Raw genomic sequence first — 21,378 nt, 5'->3', positions numbered from 1 at the left:
CCCAGCTGCTGACCCATGCTGGACAGTGGGCCTGGTTATGTAAGGTGCCCATGTCTGGAGCTGGCAAAGGAGAGAAAGCCCCTCACCAGTAAGGCCCTCAAAGTCCAGTTATGGGGCTTCTGAAGCAAATGAAATACACAGCCTTAAGAGCGCTCTGGGGACGAGACTTGTCTGGCTAGGACCAGAATACCAGGGGTCCCAGGAAGCATCCCACCCCTGCTGCTTCCTGCTGCGTGATGCTGGACCACGGCTCAGAACTCCTTCACAAGCAAAAAGGAAGAAAAACATGTTTGACCCCCAGGAGTGGGAGGAGACTGAAAATGAGATCATGGTGTGGGAGACCACACAGGAACCATGTGACACCAAGTATCATCACAAAGACTCCCACAACCCCACAGGCCTGAGTCTCTGGCCACATCTGTTTCAGACTTGTTCCAACCCTTTTTAAAAGTGTATGCGCAGTAGATGACCGGTGAGACTGGGGTAGTGCTCTCGATGGAGTGCTCGCTACTCGGCATCATGGACCATCCCATCGGCACAGCCAACCACGTGACAGAGCTCACAGCATAAAGCCGAGTGACAAAGGCCATCTCAAATGGGCACATGCTATAAATTCTACTTACACAATATCCTCCCAATGACGGAATTATGGAGCTGCAGAACAAATTAGTTGCCAGAGTTATGATGGGGGTTGGGGGGGTGGAACATGCTGAGGATGGTGGAGGTTAATATAAAGGGTAATTCATTTTGAAGTATGACAGAAATCAAACCAATATTGTAAAGCAATCATCAATCAATTAAAAATAAATAGAATTATAAAAAATATATAAATGTTAACATGAGGGAGATCTTTGCAGCATCGGACAGTTCTGTATCTTGATTTTTTTTTTTTTTCTTAATCTAAAATGTGATAAAACAACAGAGAACTATACACAGACACCGTACCCACATCTACTGTCTGGTTTTGATACCATAGTTACGTAAGATGTTGCCAACAGACATAACTAGATGATGGGTATACAGGACCCTTCTGTACTATCTTTGCAACTTTTTAAATATTACTTAATATCATAACTGAATTAGCTCAGCAATCATTTGAAAATCAAAACCTAAAAATATATATTCAGAGTGATTATCTTGGAGTGGTAGATTAATTTTTGGTTTTTATCTTGGAATGGTAGATTAATTTGGTTGGTTTTGATTTTCTTTATAACTTTCCCACATCTTAAAATTTTTCACAACGGTCATATTGCTTTTAAACTCTAGCTTGCCCCCAAGTCTGAAAAACACTGGCAAAGATGTGACATAACAAGCTACCCCAAACACTGCAGATGAGACTGAAAAGGCCACAGCTTCCTTAGAGCACATGGAGAAAGGTCACATCACAGGATAAACGCCTACAGCCTCTGATCCAGCAATTCCCCCACCCAGAACCATACCCCATGGCAAGACACAGCAGAGGCCATGCAGCACTATCATAGAAGCAAAAATGTCCTCACTGTGCATCAGGGGACTGGCTCAACAGCCACTACGGAACATGCAGTTTATTGAAACGACCAGATTTAAAGATGTAAATCTGAAAGAACCTCAAAGCATGCTGTTAAAAATAAAAAGCAAGGTTAGCTGAGTTTTTTAAAAAAGTGGGAGCTAAAACTGTAAGATAACAAACATTTGTTGCTTAAAAAAAAAAAGTGGGAGATACAAGTTTTGAGTGTGTTGGAGAGAAAAACACAATGAATTATTAGAAGTGGTTGGCATCAGGGTGGGAACTGGGAGACAGGGAGTCTAGAACTGGGGAGAGTTCCCAAGACTTACGGCCACGATCCTGTCTCCCACGGCAAGGGACCCCTCCTTGGCAGCTGGGCTTCCGGGCACCACGGCAGCAGCATACACTCCGTTCTCGAGGCTGATGCCACTGTCTGCAAACCACAGAGGCCCCCAGTTAACCCCCGCCAGGGTCAAACGGCCCTCTGGCTGCCTCCCCTCATCTTTGTGAGATCAACTTATAAAAGGGATGTTGGCAGACTATGAACTATCCATCTCAGCACCCCACCCAGGTCAGACCATCCAGGGGCCTGATCATGTCTGGTCTAGTGAATCAGTCACAGCAAGACGCAAGACCCAGACGGTCCCCTGGCGGGAAGCACACACACCCTGCAATACCTCGTTCTGGGAATAAGGTACGCTTGAAAACACACGCATCCTCTCTACACAAGAAAGGGGTACCCTATCCATCTCCACGGCCCCTACCTTTATGCCCGCTCAGGTTGATGTGCAGTGGTGTGACCACCTTCCCACCCAGGGACTTCCTCCGACGCACGACCATGTTGATGGCCCCCTCCCCATTGAGAAGTGCCTTGATGGCCTGCTTCTTGTCCTTGTTGATGAGGTCCACGTCGTTGATTCTCAGCAGCCAGTCATTGACCCTGAGGAGGGGCAAAGCCAGGTCACTGCCTGTGGAAGCCTTGGGACCAGGGGCCAATGCCTGTTGCTCCTATTTGGGAGCAGAACACCAGAAAGCAGACACCCCACAAACACGTTCAGAAAGATTTCCTCTTCCAGGAGGGAAGAGTAGTTAAGCTCGTAGATGCAGCCTGGGTTCAAATCCAAGCTCTACAACTTAGTGGCAGTGTGACGTAGCCCCTCTGGGCCTCAGGGTTCCCATCTGTAAAATGGGGGCAATAAGCACCTACCTCATGGATTATAAAGGTAAATGAACTGTATAAAGTGCTTGAACTTAGTGGTTAACAAGCACTATGTAGGTGCTAATTATTATTATTATTACTATGTCATGGGATGAGAAAGCAATGTACATCTAGACACACATACACCACCTGAGCGCCCTTAATACACAGAAGCAAAAGGAGAAAGATCAGATTCAGAGGTGATTTGGAGTCAGTATGTCCTTTAAGAACAGTGTTAACAGTTGAACCTGCAAGTTCAAACCGCTTCTAAGAGTCCCCCAGATCCTGGGGTGCATTCATTTAAATGCCACCTGGCGGCTTCCCTGGTGGCTCAGTGGGAAAGAATCCACCTGTCAATGTAGGAGACAAAATGTTCGATTCCTGATCCATGAAGATCCCACATGTCGTGCAATTACTAAGCCTGTGAGCCACAACTACTGAGCCTGTGTTCTAGAGGCCAGGAACTACAACTCCTGAGTCCATGTGCCCTAGAGCCTGCACTCTGCAACTAGAGAAGCCACTGCAATGAGATGCCTCTGCACCACAATTAGAGAGTATCCCCTGCTCGCTGCAACTAGAGAAAGTCTGTGCAGCAATGAAGATCCAGCACAGCCAAAAATAAATTAATTTTCTTAAAAAAGAAATACCTTATAAATGTCACCTGGTATCTCCAGGTCCTCTGCATTAGGTCAAAGGGAAATGTCCCCCTCCCCTCCAGAGCTGGGGTCCTTACACTTACCGTAAGCGGCCATCAGCGATGCTTCCTTTGTCCACTTTAGTGACAAATATGCCACAGTCCCCCGGCAAACAAGGCTCATTCACACCTTCTGCCATATCGAACCCAAGTGCTTTCAAGTCAATATCCTCCTGTCAAGAAGAGGGGCAACAGTTCACTTTAAGCAGTGATGAGAAACACTTGGCTCTTACACCTCTTGCCACTCACTCCAACGCAGGGGTTGTCCCTTCACTCTGATGGGGCACTTGGTCCCCAGGATGGAACCTCTGAGCAGCTGTGATCCACCCCTCTCTGCCACTGCAGACACACAGCCCCCCTCGGGCTCTGCACTCCATGCACTGCCAGCATCTACCGGGGGACACAGGAGACCAAGCTGTGGCCGCTACCTGGCTTGGACAAGTGCCGGCAAAGGAGGCATCTGCACCCTGGGAGGAAAAACTGACCTCCCAACTAGCAGCCATGAAACTGGAGGGCACTGCAAGAGGGCCGGCCACCCTCTCACTTCCATCCCAAGCCTGCATGTTGAGGACAGCTGGGGAGAAAAGACCTGCAGGCAGTTTACCGTCTCCCTTTCAAACTCCACAACTTCTGTTTCCCACTCCATGGAGTCTGTGTCGATGGCCGAGTCGTGGGAGCTGTGGGCCATCAGCTGCCGGAACCGGGCCTCCTTTTCCAACTGGGATTCCATCTGCTCCCTGAGGACGAAGAGAGAGTCATGGCAACGGCCCTCTGGGAGGCAAAGCATCCCAGCCGAGTCCACTGGGAAACAAGGTAGACCATGCCCAGCTCCCTTACGCTACACACCAGCTTCCTAATAAATCCGAGGGTCAGGTCAAGGCTTCCTGAATCAGTGGGTTTTCATAGTTTTTAAGTCTCAGAAATTTGCTCCAAATTTATCTAGGTAGGGGTTTAGTGCAATTCTGATAGAAATGCCAGTAAGACTTTCTGTAGCAAAGACTGTTCTAAAATGTATATGGAAAGGCAAGGAATTAGAATGACTAAACCGATTTTTTAAATGAAGAAAAAAATGGGAGGGATCATTCTACTTGATTTCAAGACTTATACAGCTACAGAAATCAAGACTGTGTGGAATTGCCAGGGAGACAGAGACATGGATCGATGGAACCGAATAGAAGACCCAGAATCAGCTCCACAAAGTACAAAAGGTACAGAAGCAGTTCCATAAAGAAAGCACCGTCTTCAACTAATAATACTGAACATCATGGCAACAGACTCTCAACCTAAACCCCATACCTTATGTAAAAATTAACTCACGATATATCATAGATTTAAATGTAAAACTGTAAAACTTCTAGAAGGAAAGTATAGGAGAAAATCTTTGAGATCTAAAAATAGATTAAGGATTTTCAGGCATAACATAATCCACTAAAAGTTTCAAAACAATTAATACATTGGATTTGATCAAAATCAAAAGCTTTAGCTCTCAGAAAGACCCAGGTAAGAGGATGAAAAAAGACTCAGAAACCTTGCAATATTTCCCAGTAACATCCTTCTTCCTAAAACCTGGGCCCAGATAACCTTCCAAATTTGTCAGTACTGCCCTGACACACTCATAATTCATTTCCTGATCAAGTGGACATGTTCCCAGGTACACACTTGGGCCTGAGCCGTGATCAGGAATGTGTGGCCGGCTCTAGAAGGCCACAGCCTGTGAATGGCCTTCTCCAAGCCTTCCTCCCTGACAGAGCAGCAGCTCTGTGCTGCACATTCACTGCATGAGGCTCAGCTCTCACCCACCATGCAAGTCTGTGGCTTCTGCAGACGGGGGGCTTCCTGGGCAGCAGCAGGAAGTTCCTCGCTTGCATCCCACCAGTTAAGAGAACTTAGCACAGAGGCGGCGCAAATACAAATGTGCTGAACGGACGAACAAATGGAACCTGACATTTCTCAAAAGTTCCAGGTAACTCTGGTTCAATCACTGTACAAAAAACCTCTTCCCATGCTCAAGCACCCCAGGGCTCCAGGCTTTGCCCTAATTTGATTCTACCACTTGCTAGATCCAAACTGGGTCCCTGGAGAGCCTGCCTTCTTGCCTTTTAACCTCTGGGATTTTCTTAGAGTGCTTACACTCCAGGGCTCCTGAGTTTTCATTGAGCAAATGAAGCTGTTTGTCTCATGTTAAGAGGTGCTGTTGAACAGGGAGGAAGGGGAAGCAGTCGCCCACTTCTGGAAGGCTTCACTGAAATGTGCGAGGCTTGCACACTCACTAGCTTCTCACCACCCTATCAGGTTGGGAGGTCTCAGGAACTGACAGAGAGCCACTGCTTCTCAACTACAGGGCCTGGTTCCTGTTCTGAACTGCAATGATGGCTGTTGGGATCTGCCAGTTTCTCATTTTCAGCTTGGATCTTTGTATTTCCTACACACTGGGAGGGGCCACCAAGTCTGAAGTGACATCCCTGGAGCAGCACTGTAATCAAGTGTCTGACGCCCCAAAAAGCACAGGCAGAGTAGACTGCGGAGTGGTGGTTAACAACCGCCTTCAAACGCTGCTTCACAATCGGTCATCTTTCTGTCCCATCGCATACTGGTCTCCCAGATGCTCCTGCCTTGGATTCGTCTCCGTGTGCTGCGAGCCCCACAGGGACCGATGGCTTGTGCCTCCCCCAAGGCCTGGTCCACAAAGAACAGGTGCCTTGCAAATCCTTGCTGAGTTGGCGAATGAACGAGGGAGGGAGAGAGGGAATGAATGGACAACACATGCTTGCCTGTCCCCCGGCGGACTGCCCGGGGCAGGGGCCTTCCTGCCGATGTACCTGAGCACACGGTGCCTGCCCGCCTGCTCACCAAAGGGCCGCTGCCACTCTCTGTGCTGGTCTGAGGATTTCTAATTAACTCTCAACGTAGAGGCAACACAGGGACACATTTTACAGACTGGCTGAGTAAGGGGACCGGCGGCCAGGCCTGCCCATGGGGCCGCTGTGCCCTGGTGGGAGGGGGACCTGTGCTCCCCGGGTGCCAGCTCATCCCAGTAGCGCCCACCCCAGCATACTTGAGCTCCTTCAGCTCCCGGCTGACATCATTCTTCTGTTTGCGAGTGTCGTCCAGGCTGCGCAGGGCCTCAGCCAGCTCACTCACTGCCCGGTCCCGCTCCCGTCTTAGGTTGTCACAGAGCGTCCTGGCAGAGGGGGCAAAGGGCAAGGTCACTGTGAGGGCCAGCGGACAGAGGACTCATGGCCTGCAGTGAAGCTTGCAGCCCATGCTCCTGAACACCCTGGATGCCTGCCTCGGCCCCAGATGCATGGGAGGAGTGCTTGAGAGTCTGGAGACAAGACCTCCCAGGCCAATCCCACACAGGGACAGAGAGGACACCTTGGACCTGGCAGAGGGGACAACCCCACGGTTACCAGGCAACGAGCATCTCATTCTGCAGTCCAGTGTTCGTCCCACAGTTTCACCCTCAGTGTACCTGGGGGTCAAACGCCATGCTCCCGTTCCCAGCTCATCTGGCAAGCCCCGGTGCTCTAGCACCGAACACACGTTCATGCAGGTTGTTCTAGAGTTGCCCTCCACCCCACAACTGGACGGAGTCCCCCATTTGGACAGAAATCGTGTCTTACGCGTCTCTGCAGCCCCGAGCCCTGTGCAGGTAGAAAGTGTAGGCTTAAAAAGTCTCTACTAAAAAACATGTGGCCTCTGGGATCCCAGGACCAGCTTGGTCAGTCAGACAGGAGGTGGGGACAGCTGACCCAGCAGCAGGGGAGTCTGTGCTCTGTGCCAGCCCTAGAATTGCATCCTGCCCCCAGATGGACCCTGAGTGGGCTGGTCCCTACCTCGCAATGGCCCCAAGTCCCCTCCAACCCTGAACCTTCACCTCCCGATCAGCCCAGAGTATATCTGTCTCTCCAAACGGCCACAAGTTAGAAAAACTCTCAGTGACCAGGTTCTCAGTCATCCCCAGCAACACCACGCCACTAGGGTCTCTCCTGGCCTTACTCCAGGCCAAGGTCCAAGTCTACACTCAAGGGCTTCCCTTCAGAGGTCCTCTCCACCTGCGCTCAGGAGCCCTGTCAGCCGCTTCTCCTACGACTCTGTGAGTGTGCACCCCACGCATGCCACACCCAGTCCCAGACCTGCCCTGGGTTCACCAACCACCTTTGTTATGGTGGTCCCTCAGGCTGCAGCACCCATCCCTCTTCTCCATTTAGAAAAAATGCCACTCAAGCTGAAGTTCTAGCTTGAATGCCATGCTTCCTGGGGAGACCTCCCTACTTGCCCCCCAGTTCCCTGCACGCCCCCACGGGTTTGCTGTTCATGCATCTCCCTCTCCCCATTGCCCTGTCCCATGACATTGCCGGCAGCCCCCATTACTTGGCCCCCTCACGGGCATCACACATGCCCAGGAGCCTCAAAGACTATTTCTCTCCCAGGGTGTCCTTAAAGCTCAAGGGACCTGGTACCCAGTCAGCAACCAATGAATACTGGCTGTAAGAATGCAGTTCTATGAAACAAATGAACTTACTTACCAAACAGAAAGAGAAAGAAACTTACAGACTTACAGAATGAACTTATGGTTGCTGTGGGGGGAAGGATGAGCGGAAGGGAAAGTTAGGGAGTTTGGGATGGACATGTACACAATGCCATATTTAAAATGGATAACCATCAAGGACCTACTGTATAGCACAGGGAACTCTGCTCAATGTGATGTGCCAGCCTGGATGGGAGGAGAGCTTGGGGGAGAGTGGATACATGTGTTATATATGACTGAGTCCCTTCGCTATTCACCTAAAGCTATCACAACATTGTTTGTTAAGCAACTATACCCCAACACAAAATAAAAAGTTTTTTAAAAAGAGAATGCATTTCTGAAATGTCAGTTGCACCAGAAGCCCCCTAAGATAAAAGCCTGGCCTTGTGCCACTTCATGAGGGTCTATGCTCTGGACACAGCATGCATTTGGACATCTAGGGTAAAGGGAAATAGGAAGTTGAGATGTAATGGAAAATTCAAAATTTTCACTATGAGGCAAGACTGGGACATCACCTACAGTGAGAAGGACGACCCAGGTCACTCCCACCAGACCTGGAAGTAAGTGGCAGACTCTGACTCTCCCACAGACCCACTGCGTCACGGGGAGACCTGAGCCCGTGGGGGCCCCAGCACCCATACCGAATGCTGTCCCGCTCAGCCACGATCTTGTCCCGCTCCTGGAATGCCCAGTCCCGCCGGCACTTGGCCACGTCTGCCTCTTGGAGGGCTTCCTTCAGCTCCTGGCACAGAGCCTTGCACTGCTTTCGAAGGATTTCGGCCTCTTTGTTGGCTCTCCCGGCGTCCATCGTCACTGTGTCTTTGATCTGCAGGGGGATGACAAGTGAGCAGAGCGGGAGGTTACTGGGCCTCCTGGTCCGGAAGTGCCCTCCGACTGGTGCAGGAGCTGGATGGAGGGAAGTGCTGGGATCCCAGCCAGAGCCCATTCCAACACCCCCCAAACCGTGACGACACGCTCCACAGCCATGCTCACACCAATAGTGATGCTATATTAGTGTTCACCCAAACTCTCTCAGCCCCTCACAGAGCCAGGACTGGAAGCCCGGCCCCTCCTCTGGTCTCAGGGGCCCAGGTGAAATGACCCCCAGAAGGCTCCTCCTAAACCCCACCTGCCACTTACGGGATGTATGTCTTGCAGAAAGCCCTCTGCATCTCTCTAGAGAGTGCATGGGACAAAATGGGACAAGAGGCCCCACTGCAGTCAAGGGTGCAGCGCTGGTCATGACGCTTCCCCACCCGCTGTGTCTACAACACAGCTGCTATACTCCGGCATATGGAGTTATTGCTAAATCTGAGAATTCACCAACCGCTATGTTTGCTGGGGAAGTCCTGGGTGTCTCAGTTCCTTTTAAAAGCTGAAATCTAAAGGATCTGTTTCTGGACCTCTTTCCAAAGCACAACATGCTCCGTTAAAATTTCAAATCAAACTCTTTGAAGCACTCATACAGAAAGCTCCCTCTGTGCTTGTACAATCCTCAGAAAACACGAAGAATATGATAAACGACGAAGTGAGTGTCTACTGCTAGAGTAACTCCTCCTCCAGCTCAAACGCTTTCTGAAGAAGTAAAATACATACAAGACGAGAATGCTCCTCTGGTCATCTTCCGCCTCCCCCAGTGCCTCCCCTGCTATCCCTCTGCTCCCCGCTGCTTCTTCCTCACTTTATGCAGTACTTCCCCCCTCATACCATGTTCCCCAATTTTCTACCAAATTCAACCCCCCAAGCAGGACTGGACATCAGAGATGCAACTGCGTTCAAGGAAAGCAGTGGAAAGCAGTGCCAGTCCAAGTGACCAAGCTTGCCTTTCAAGGGGACAGTGGCTCTGTCAGAGGGGCCTGTCTTAGGAAGTGACCCGGTATCTGGAAGGACCTCTGTGAAAGGCAGCAGCGCCCCACGGCTTCCCTGGGGCAGCAACCAGTTTCCATGTCCTCCTGAAGCCGGCGAGCCTTCGGCGAACCTGGCAGCCCATGGCCGGAGGTTGGACACCGGCCCTGGTGAAGGAAGTCCCTGGATGTGCCCACTCTGAGAGGTGGAAAGCAAGGGAGGGAGGTGGCAGAGCTGACCAGGTGTCCAGAGTGAGGCCAAAACCCTGACAGGCCCCCCCACCTGCCATTCCTTTGCACACCCACTCTGGAGAAGACAATAGGGCGGGTGGGAGGCAATGAAAGAGAAAAGAGGGTAAATGAACAGGAGGTACAGAGAGGAGGGAGGGGAGCATAGGAAGGCACAGGTGTCAGAAGGAAAAAGCACCACCAGCCCTGTCGAGCAGAACGAAAACTTCCGAGACCTGGGCCCTGGCCTGGCTCAAGGTCCATCTCAGGTGACCCCCCAAGAAGTGGCTGCTGGAGAGGGGTGGGAGCAATCCTTAGGGACCTCACAGGCCATGGGGAGATAAGACCCTTCATGCCCACACCTCAGAGCCAGGACGGCCCAGGCTACAGACTTAGCCCCTTCTGGCCAGATGGGGAATGGTCTTGTCCCAGAAGTCAGGCAGATTCCAGAGAGAGCTGAGGGTTTCAGCTGTGGAAGCTGCAGGGGCGGGGGCTGGGCTGTCCTCACCTACTGACTGGGATGGGTGCCCAGAAAAGATTCCTGTCTCAGCTGACAGGCAGACCTCACGCGCGGCCAGTGCCCACTGTGAAGGTACAGGGCTTCAGGCTGGAGGCACGCGTGAGCCCTGGGAGGAGTGGGCGACACGGGCCACCAGACCGAGCATCACGGGGCAGCTGGGGGTCTTCCTCCACCCCCGTGCTTCTGCATTCCTGCCAAGAGCACGATTAACCTCTATCATCTCAGCCACATGGCTGCCGGCCTATCACAGGCCCACCTTCAATGGCTTTAACACACTGTCCTCAGCGTTGCAGTTCAGTGACTGACTCGGGCATTTTTGATGTTTTATTCTTCATCATTCTGTTTTCCTTATTTGGTATCAACATTTTCCCCAACAATTAAGGTCTCATACCAGAATGTGAAAATGGGGTGTTGTTTTCTCCAGGGCAATCGCCAAGCCCTAACACATTACATTTGCTTATCAAGAATCTCTTCAATTACCTAGAATAATAGTCCAATTCAGAGAGTCAGACAGTACATTAGTAGATGTCAGGGGCCGCGGGTGGGGGTGGCAGAGGGATGGGGAGTTAGCATCTAATTGGGACCAAGTTTCAGTTTAGAAAGGTGAAAATTCGGGAGATGGATGATGGTAAGAGCTGCACGACAATGTGAATGAACTTAGAGCCACTGAGCTGTGCAGTCAATACGGTTAAAATAGTATGTTTTATATTATGTGACTTTTACAGCAATTAAAAAAAAAAAGAATCTCTTCATTATGGTCTTTTAAAAATTTCATAAAAGAAAAAATATTCCTTTTCATGATGGCTTTCACCTTGATAGTCTGGAGAAGTTTCACTCCCTCTGCATGAAACTCTGTCGTTATTTGGCCCATTTTTGCCTATAAAAACAAATTCATAGGATGCACCCTAATCCAAACAGGGTGGTAAAGTTCACATGGGCATAAAAATAACCCTAATAATAAAGACTTAAATTTTTCCTACTTCACACAGATACTATTCTAAGTGTGTTTTCAATGTTAATTCAGCTGATGGTCGCAACCACCCTGCAAAGCAGATACTGTCATTATTTCCAGTTTGTAGACGAGGCAACTGAGAGGCCCAGAGCGCCAGGAGAGGTAAGAGGTCACGTGGTTGAGGAGGTCCACCCTCCAAGCACTGCTCCCAGCACTGCCAGGGCATGAGGCAGCATCACTGTCCAGAGAGAGGCTCTCGAGGCCCTGGCCATCCCTCGGGTATCAGCCCTGCCTCAGGCTTAGTCCAGCGGGCTCTGGCTGCAACAATCCATGCACACACTGTCCCTTCCCAAATTGCCCGACCTTTAACACCTTCTTTTCACTTCTCACAGGCCAGTTTTCAAGCCTTTATTCTAATGGACCTGCAGAGCAAAGTAGAATGGAGAGGTAGGAATGGAGAACTACTCCAATGGAAAGAAAATCTGCTCTGATCAAGTTCAGCAACTCCAAACACAGTCACACATGAAGCAACAGGATGCCAAGGTAATCTCAAGTAGGGGGAGTCCATGGGCCTATGTCCGTGGCACTGTGTCCACGGACCTGTGTTCTGCCTCAGCTGAACACACCTGGTCATAGGAGTAAGCAGTGTCAGCAATGAGGTCTGGGTGGCCAGGCAGGAAAGATAAGAGATTCCCCACTGGTCACTCAGCAGTCAAGCTCAGCGGCTCAATTTGGATGCTCCTGAGCCCCATTCCCTGCAGATACGTCCCCCAGGAAGCAAAGCTTGAGAGGGCCCTTGGGCTCAGCCTGGTAGACCAACTTCCCATCATGAGCCCAACCACCCCTCCACAGAGCAGATTCCTCAGATGTCAGGGGGAAAGGAACACTGAGTGTGCTCTTCCAGACTCACAAGGCCAAATGTATCTATGGCTCTGGGACCCTGGCCTTGGGAACCTGGCCTTGGGATATCTTCTTAATGAGCAAGTCCTTGAGCTGACTTCCAACTGGAGACTAATCAACCACCACATCACCAAGGGCATGGGTGAGCATCTGCATGTCATCCAACCTTCTTCCTACACTGTCAGCTCCAGATACCCGGGACCACAGCTGGGTCTCACCTGTGTCCCCTGCGGCCTGACCAGAGCCGGGCACCAAGTGTGAGCTCAGCAGTTACCCAGGCAACATCCGACAGCCCAGCCAGCAGCAGGCCAAAGGTGAGAAGCCATCAGCTCCCTGCTACTCCAAGCACCTATGCGCCACAGCCCTCCCTCCCTCACCACCTTCCAACCTGTCGCAGCGCCTCCATCTCCTCGCTGGCCGCCTTCTTCTCAGACGTGCTGCTCTTGAGCTTGGACTCGGCCAGCTCTACCTCGGTCTGCAGCTTGTCCAGCTCGGAGATGACCTGGTCACGCTCGCTCATGATGAGCTTGTACTCGCTGTACACCGCGTCCCGCTCCTCCTTGTACTTCTCCGACTCCTTGGCGGTTTTTGCCTGTGTGGTCCTCAGCTCCGTCAGCTCTGACTGCAGCAGCTCCATCTCCCACTGCAGGTCCTTGTTCTGGGCCGTGGCCTTGTTCAGCTCGTGGTGAATGGTCTCGAACCTGGGGGAGAGGGGCAGTCAGGATGTGGGGGATGGAGGCCAGCTTTGCGGTGCTGGACAGTGAAGCGTGAAGATTCAAGAGCGGTCACTCTCCATACCCCCAAGAGAGAAAAGTCATGAAGGACCAGTGCCCCTGGACCCAGGCTTTTTCTGAACCTTTTACAAATACTGGAAGTTGCATGGAGGACCTCACGCCCTCTGCTCTACCAGAAAAAACAGAATTCTTTCTTTCTTCTATGGTCAAGCTACATTATTTTAAAAAATAAAAAGAAAACAAAACAAAACAAAAAAACTAGAATCACAGCCTGTTAAAGATAAAAGTGGCCTGAATGATCATTGAGTCTGGCCAGCCCATTTCACAGATACAGATGATAAGGCCTTGAGATACAGGTGACTGGTTCAAGGTCACCAGGTTGGCATCAGGGCACAGCTCAGTCCTTCCAGGCAAGGAAGATCCTGCCGTGAAGGCAGTCCTGCAAATTAAAGCCTGCAGCTCCAGAGCAGTGTTTCTGAATGTGGGTTCCTTGGGGCACCAACCCTGCATGGAGCTCCACTAAAGAAAGTGTGCCCTCTGCTGACCGATGTTTAGGAGACACTGCACTCTGCCCTGTCTTGGGAGAATCTAGGGCACAGTACCAGAGTAAAGGCTCTGAGAAGTCCTGCAGGGCAGACACCTGTCTGTGTGCCACCTGGCAATTCCCAAACTCTCTTACAGCCAGAGACCACCTTTCATATAAAGCTAATAGGCACCTCAGAGGACAGGTATCCCGCAGCAATGTACTCAAGAAACACTGTTTGAGGGCTGGGGTCGCAGCCCTACAGATTATCTACCTTAATATAAAGTAGAACTTTTTATTAAGAACACTGCCTAGGACAATTAACTTCCCTATCTGTTAGGTGGGTGAGTGACAGGGAGGGCAGAGGCGTGTGGGGCAACCTCTGAATCAGGATGGTCAGAACACCTGAGTCATTCAGACAGGAGAAAAGATCACAACGCCCACGACATGCTGAGTCAGGAAAATGATTTCTGGAGCTAACATAACTTTTGATTGAAAGAGCTCAATGTGCTCTTTTTACCCCAGAAAGTGGCAGGGAGCCCTGCAGATAACCAAGGGCCCATAGAGGAGAAAGCAGTCCCCGGCAGGGAAGGTAGCATTTGGCACTCTGGCCGTTCTCCGAGAGCAAAAGCCAGGCTGACTCGCTGCCTCCCGTGGCGACCCAGGTTCCTACCTCCTCAAGGAAAGGGCACACTGGTGCTGCAGCTGGATGGCCGTGTCCCTCTGCTGGGTCAGCATCTCCGTCTGCTTCAGCAGGCGCTGGTTCTCCTCCTCCATTTGCTCCAGGCGGCTCAGGTCTGAGTTGTGGATGGCGACTTTCTCACTGTACCGCTTCCGCAGGGCATCATAGTCCTTCTTCACCACCTCCAGCTTGTCCATGGCCGTGTCGTACAGCTTGTTGAGAATTTCTGATGACCCGTTGTGCTTCAACACCTGGGGACCAGAGAATCAGGCTTACCAAAGGTCGGAGGGCAGGAAGAAGGACAAATTGACCTCCATCTGTCTGGGGGAAGGATTGTTGACAAGGGAGGGGAGGTTACACCCTCTGGCCTTCAGGAGTCTCACGGTCTGATTCCACAGGCTCTGCAGTCACATTGAGCTGATTCATTCATTCACAAACATTCCTTAATTAGCATAAGGAAAGAGTTACCACAGCAGGTCTGAGACGTCTAGCCTTAGGGAGACCTGCTTGCAAGCCGACCCTTGGCTGGTGTCTGGCAGCAGGAATGGTCTAAGTAGTCCACTGCACTGATATAAAACTTTTCCCAAGTGATAGAAAGGGTTTTCCATGCCTGGAATAGATGGACAGTGTGTCTTGGGCTCAACACCAGCTTTCTTCTGGGAGTCTTGAATTTCAGAGCATGCTAAGCAAGGGGCTACATATATGACCACTCCCAGTAAAAACTCCCTGGGCAGGGAGAATCCCATGGGCTTCCCTGGTTACAAGTCTCACATGTTGTCATGATTCAGTGCTGGGGGAACTAAGCCTGTCCTGTGTGACTCCAGAGCAGGACTCTCAGAACTCAGCAACCGATTTCCTCTGGACTTTGCCCCATGCACCCCTTTCCAGGAGAAAGGAGCAGTGACCCCACAAGGACTGACCCAGACTTGCCCGGGAGTGTCCTGGAGTCTCCAGCTGAGGCGTGGGTCAGTGGTGGCCTGCTGCAGAGTTGGGGGCAGTGAGTGTAACAGTGTGTGGATGGGATCTTTTGAAGGAGGTCGCCATTATCTTCATTAACTCCAACATAGTTTTGGCCCCAGATAAATAGCAGGGAGGGAACACAGCCCCATCCATCAACAGAAAATTGGATTAAACAATTACTAAGCCTGGCCCCGCCCATCAGAACAAGACTCAGTTTCCCCCTCAGTCAGTCCCTCCCATCAGGAAGCTTCCATGAGCCTCTTATCCTTCTCCATCAGAGGGCAGAGAGACCGAAAACCACAATCATAGAAAACTAACCAACCTGATCACATGGGCCACAGCCTTGTCTAACTCAATGAAACTATGAGCCATGCCATGTAGGGCCACTCAAGACAGATGGGTCATGGTGGAGAGTTCTGACAAAATGCGGTCTACTGGAGAAGGGAATGACAAACCACTTCAGTATTCTTGGCCTGAGAACCCCATGAACAGTATGAAAAGGCAAAAAGATAGGACACTGAAAGATGAACTCCCCAGGTCAGTAGGTGTCCAATATGCTACTGGAGATCAGTGGAGAAATAACTCCAGAAAGAATGAAGAGACGGAGCCAAAGCAAAAACAACAACCAGTTGTGGATGTGACTGGTGATGGAGGTAAAGTCCGATGCTGTAAAGAGCAATAGTACATAGGAACCTGGCATGTTAGGTCCATGAATCAAGGCAAATTGGAAGTGGTCAAACAGGAGATGGCAAGAGTGAATGTCTACATTTTAGGAATCAATGAACTAAAATGGACTGGAATGGATGAATTTAACTCAGATGACCATTATATCTACTACTGTGGGCAAGAATCCCTTAGAAGAAGTGGAGTAGCCATCATAGTTAACAAAAGAGTCCGAAATGCAGTACTTGGATGCAGTCTCAAAAACGACAGAATGATCTGTTTGTTTCCAAGGCAAACCATTCAATATCACAATAATCCAAGTCTATGCCCCGACCAGTAATGCTGAAGAAGCTGAAGTTGACCAGTTCTATGAAGACCTATAAGACCTTCTAGAACTAACACCCCAAAAAGATGTCCTTTTCATTATAAGGGACCGGAATGCAAAATTAGGAAGTCAAGAAACAACTTGGAGTAACAGGCAAATTTGGCCTTGGAGTACAGAATGAAGCAGGGCAAAGCCTAAAAGGGTTTTGCCACGAGAATGCACTGGTCATAGCAAACAGCCTCTTCCAACAACAGAAGCGAAGACTCTACACATGGACATCACCAGATGGTGAATATCTAAATCAGACTGATTATATTCGTTGCAACCAAAGATGGAGAAGCTCTATACAGTCAGCAAAAACAAGAATAGGAGCTGATTGTGGCTCAGATCATGAACTCCTTATTGCCTAATTCAGACTTAAATTGAAGAAAGTAGGGAAAACCACTAGACCATTCAAGTATGACCTAAATCAAATCCCTTACGAACATACAGTGGAAGTGACAAACAGATTCAAGGGATTAGATCTGATAGTGGACAGAGGTTCGTGACACTGTACAGGAGAGAGGGATCAAGACCATCCCCAAGAAAAAGAAATGCAAAAAAGTAAAATGGCTGTCTGAGGGGGCTTTACAAATAGCTGTGAAAAGAGAAGTGAAAAGAAAAGGAAAAAAGGAAAGATATACCCATTTGAATGCAGAGTTCCGAAGAGGAGCAAGGAGAGATAGGAAAGCATTCCTCAGTTATCAATGCAAAGAAATAGAGGAAAAGAATAAAATGGGAAAGACTAGAGATCTCTTCAAGAAAATCAGACATACCAAGGGAACATTTCCTGCAAAGATGGGCAGAATAAAGGACAGAAATGGTATGAACCTAATAGAAGCAGAGGATATCAAGAAGAGGTGGCAAGAATATACAAAAGAACTATACAAAAAAGATCTTCACAATCCAGATAATCGTGATGGTATGATCACTCACCTAGAGCCAGACATCCTGGAATGCGAAGTCAAGTGGGCCTTAGGAAGCATCACTACAAACAAAGCTAGTGGAGATGACGGAATTGCAGTTGAGCTATTTCAAATCCTAAAAGATGATGCTGTGAAAGTGATGCACTCAATATGTCAGCAAATTTGGAAAACTCAACAGTGGCCACACAACTGGAAAAGGTCAGTTTTCATTCCAATCCCAAAGAAAGGCAATGCCAGAGAATGTTCAAACTACTGCACAATTGCATTCATCTTACACGCTAGCAAAGTAATGCTCAAAATTTTCCAAGTGAGGCTTCGACAGTAGGTGAACCGAGAAATTCCAGATGTTCAAGCTGGATTTAGAAAAGGCAGAGGAACCAGAGATCAAATTGCCAACATCTGCTGGATTATCGAAAAAGCAAGAGAGTTGTAGAAAAACATTTATTTCTGCTTTATTGACTATGCCAAAGCCTTTGACTGTGTGGATCACAGCAAACTGTGGAAAATTCTTAAAGAGATGGGAATACCATAACACACTGGCCTGGCAGGTCAGAATATCTGACCTATCTCTTGAGAAATCTGTATGCAGGTGAGGAAGCAACAGTTCGAACTGGACATGGAGCAACAGACTGGTTCCAAACAGGAAAAGAAGTACGTCAAGGCTTTATTTGTCACTGTGCTTATTTAACTTATATGCAGAGTACATCATGAGAAACGCTGGGCTGGATGAATCACAAGCAAGAACAATCAAGATTGTTAGGAGAAACATCAATAACCTCAGATATGCAGATGACACCACCCTTATGGTAGAAAGTGAAGAAGAACTAAAGAGATTCTTGATGAAAGTGAAAGAGGAGAGTGAAAAAGTTGGCTTAAAGCTCAACATTCAAAAAACTAAGATCATGGCATCTGGTCCCATCACTTCATGGGAAATAGATGGGGAAACAGTGGAAACAGTGGCAGATTTTATTTTTTGGGGCCCCAAAATCACTGCAGATGGTGATTGCAGCCATGAAATTAAAAGACGCTTGTTGCTCCTTGGAAGAAAAGCTATGACCAAACTAGACAGCATATTAAAAAGCAGAGACATCACTTTGCCAACAAAGGTCCATCTAGTCAAGGCTATGGTTTTCCCAGTAGTCATGTATGGGATGTGAGAGTTGGACCATAAAGAAGGCTGAGCACTGAAGAATTGATGCTTTTGAATTGTGGTGTCGGAGACTCTTCAGAGTCTCTTGGATTGCAAGGAGATCCAACCAGTCCATCCTAAAGGAGATCAGTCCTGAGTGTTCATTGGAAGGACTGATGTTGAAGTTGAAACTCCAATAATTTGGCCACGTGATGCGAAGAGCTGACTCATTGGAAAAGACCCTGATGCTGGGAAAGATTGAAGGCGGGAGAAGAAGGGGATGACAGAGGATGAGATGGTTAGATGGCATCACGGACTCAATGGACATGAGTTTGGGTAAACTCCAGGAGTTGGTGATGGACAGGGAGGCCTGGCGTGCTGCGGTTCATGGGGTCGCAAAGAGTCCGACACAACTGAGCAACTGAACTGAACTGACCAGTTTCCATGGCTGATTTTGTGTCCTTTTGCTGAAATAAATTTTATCCATGAGTACAATTACATGCTAAGTTGTACAAATCCTTTTAGTAAATCAGCAAACCTGGGGGTGATGCTGCATACTCCAACACAAGTACCTAACATGTTCTGGTCCTGTCCTAGATGCTGGTGATGGTGGTCAGATACAATGACTGTGGTCTGAGGCCCTTTTAACCTGATACAGACACACACACACAGGGACAGAGATAGGTAGATAGTTAGAAAAACAGACCAAATAAAATAACCTGAGAGCATAAGAAGGGCTGTCAAGGAAATAAAAAGTAAAATAGAATAATGAGCTGGAGAGGGATTTTTGAGCCACAGAGTAGGTCAGGAGAGAGGCTAAAGCCTGAGGAGGCGTCTCTAAGAAGGTGACTTCTGAGCTTGGGTGCAAACAAAGAACAGCAGCCAAAAGGAACGAGCAAGTTCAAAGGCCCTGAGGCAGGAATCACCAGCCACGTTCCACGCGCGAACAGAAGGGCAGGGCAGAGGGGCTGGAGTCCAGGGAATAAGCAGCAGTGGACACACAGAAAAAAGGCCAGAGAAGTGGACACGGCTACAAGGCACACCGCAAAGATTGTATCCCGAGTGACATGGGAACCACAGGAGGGTTTTAAGCAAAAGAGCGTTCCATTCTGACTTAGAGGTACTGACGTTCTTCAGGTGCTGCCTTAGAGAACAAACTACAAGATGAGCTAAGAGGTGGTCAGGGCCTGCTGACCTCCGCTAAGCACCTCAGGGGATCTGAGCCCTTGGGTGGGTTTATTTCCTTATTCCTCAAATGACAGCACTGAACCAGAAAAGCCTGTTTAACTGTTCCAACTCCAGTCTAGGAATCACCTGGCTCATCCAACATAGATTCTGGGTTATCAGAAGATCTTTGCAGTCAAGAAAACCAAAACCTGCAACTAGTGAATATTCCCTTTGGAGGGAGGTAAACCCTCAATAAATATGATTAACAAGAAAGAGCTAATTCAAATGTCAGAATTTTTCAGAGAAAGGGAAAGTGAGTTCACCCCTCTGAGACATTATCCCCTAGGGCTGTGGACTATGGGAAAAAAGGGAATCACAGAAATCAGCTCACTCAGGGCTTTTAGTCTTTTTCCTTTTCTCCTTTCTTCTTTTTTTTAAGGCAAAACTCTTTTCCTTCAAAGGAAATTTTATGACACCAAACTAGAAAACTCATTGTAAAAAACAGTATACAGGCTCCTCAGGTGATTAAAATCAACAGTTTTATAAAAATGCTTTGCTGTTGCAGATCAGGACTGCATGCTGAGAAATGGTCAGAAAACCACTGACAGAGCCTCACTTCATCTTTTAAAGTCTTCTTAAAAAATACTGCAGTATCTTCCAAACATACAGTAAAGCCCAGCAAATAATGCAGTAAAATGTTAAGAACCCACCACCATGCTCTCATCTTAAGGCAATCAATGAGGGATTGATTTCAGGACTCCTTTCAGATACCAAAATCCATGAATGCGCAAATCTTTTATGTTATACAGTGTACACTGTGTGTGTGCTTAGTCGTTCGGTCGTGTCTGACTCTTTGCGACCCCATGGACTGCAGCCTGCCAGGCTCCTCTGTCCATGCACAGGCTGCCTATACTTCAAATCATCTCTATTATACATAATACCTAACACAATATAAATGCTTTGGAAATAGTTGCCAGCAAGGCAAATACAAGGTTTGCTTTTCCAAGCTTTCAGGTATTTTTCCCCCAATTCCTGGTTGGTTGGATCTTCAGATGTGAAACCCAAGTACATAGAGGCCCAACTCTACTTTGTCACATATCTCAAACTGCTTTCCGGGGATAAAAATTATTACAGATGCTTAGCTAAAGCCCTCAATATAGCCTTCTCGTATTCAGTACCCCTCACTTCCCCCTCCAGAATTGCTCCCTTACATTTGCTATCAACCATCAGAATGCGTAATATTTTACTTACACTAGTTACGTACTCATGAAAATTCCTAATGGTGTTACATGTGCTTCCTTTTTTTTTTTTTTTTTATTATTATTATTATTTTTTTCCAGTGGGTTTTGTCATACATTGATATGAATCAGCCATGGATTTACATGTATTCCCAATCCCGATCCCCCCTCCCACCTCCCTCTCCACCCGATTCCTCTGGGTCTTCCCAGTGCACCAGGCCGGAGCACTTGTCTCATGCATCCCACCTGGGCTGGTGATCTGTTTCACCATAAATAGTATACATGCTGTTCTTTTGAAATATCCCACCCTCACATTCTCCCACAGAGTTCAAAAGTCTGTTCTGTATTTCTGTGTCTCTTTTTCTGTTTTGCATATAGGGTTATCGTTACCATCTTTCTAAATTCCATATATATGTGTTAGTATGCTGTAATGTTCTTTATCTTTCTAGCTTACTTCACTCTGTATAAGGGGCTCCAGTTTCATCCATCTCATTAGGACTGGTTCAAATGAATTCTTTTTAATGGCTGAGTAATATTCCATGGTGTATATGTACCACAGCTTCCTTATCCATTCATCTGCTGACGGGCATCTAGGTTGCTTCCATGTCCTGGCTATTATAAACAGTGCTGCGATGAACA

General features: G+C 48.5%; 1 protein-coding gene across 2 annotated transcripts in view; it reads right to left on the bottom strand.

Annotated features, from left to right (window-relative positions):
- The window catches only part of DLG5 (discs large MAGUK scaffold protein 5), a 120,556-nt gene that overhangs the window by 26,043 nt on the left and 73,135 nt on the right, over nucleotides 1–21,378 (bottom strand). For both annotated transcript variants that reach the window (XM_043476425.1, XM_043476426.1), the window contains 8 exons: nucleotides 14,284–14,543; nucleotides 12,742–13,054; nucleotides 8,551–8,735; nucleotides 6,434–6,559; nucleotides 3,983–4,115; nucleotides 3,424–3,551; nucleotides 2,251–2,426; nucleotides 1,816–1,919 (listed from right to left, as the gene is read on the bottom strand). In XM_043476425.1, the coding sequence (XP_043332360.1) occupies nucleotides 1,816–1,919; nucleotides 2,251–2,426; nucleotides 3,424–3,551; nucleotides 3,983–4,115; nucleotides 6,434–6,559; nucleotides 8,551–8,735; nucleotides 12,742–13,054; nucleotides 14,284–14,543 (1,425 nt within the window). The remainder of the gene's footprint in view (nucleotides 1–1,815; nucleotides 1,920–2,250; nucleotides 2,427–3,423; nucleotides 3,552–3,982; nucleotides 4,116–6,433; nucleotides 6,560–8,550; nucleotides 8,736–12,741; nucleotides 13,055–14,283; nucleotides 14,544–21,378) is intronic.

This window comes from Cervus canadensis, chromosome 8, assembly GCF_019320065.1.
Source record: "Cervus canadensis isolate Bull #8, Minnesota chromosome 8, ASM1932006v1, whole genome shotgun sequence".
Lineage (NCBI taxonomy): Eukaryota > Metazoa > Chordata > Mammalia > Artiodactyla > Cervidae > Cervus > Cervus canadensis.
Note: the sequence above shows the minus strand (reverse complement) of the source record. Positions and strands in the feature narration are given on the sequence as shown.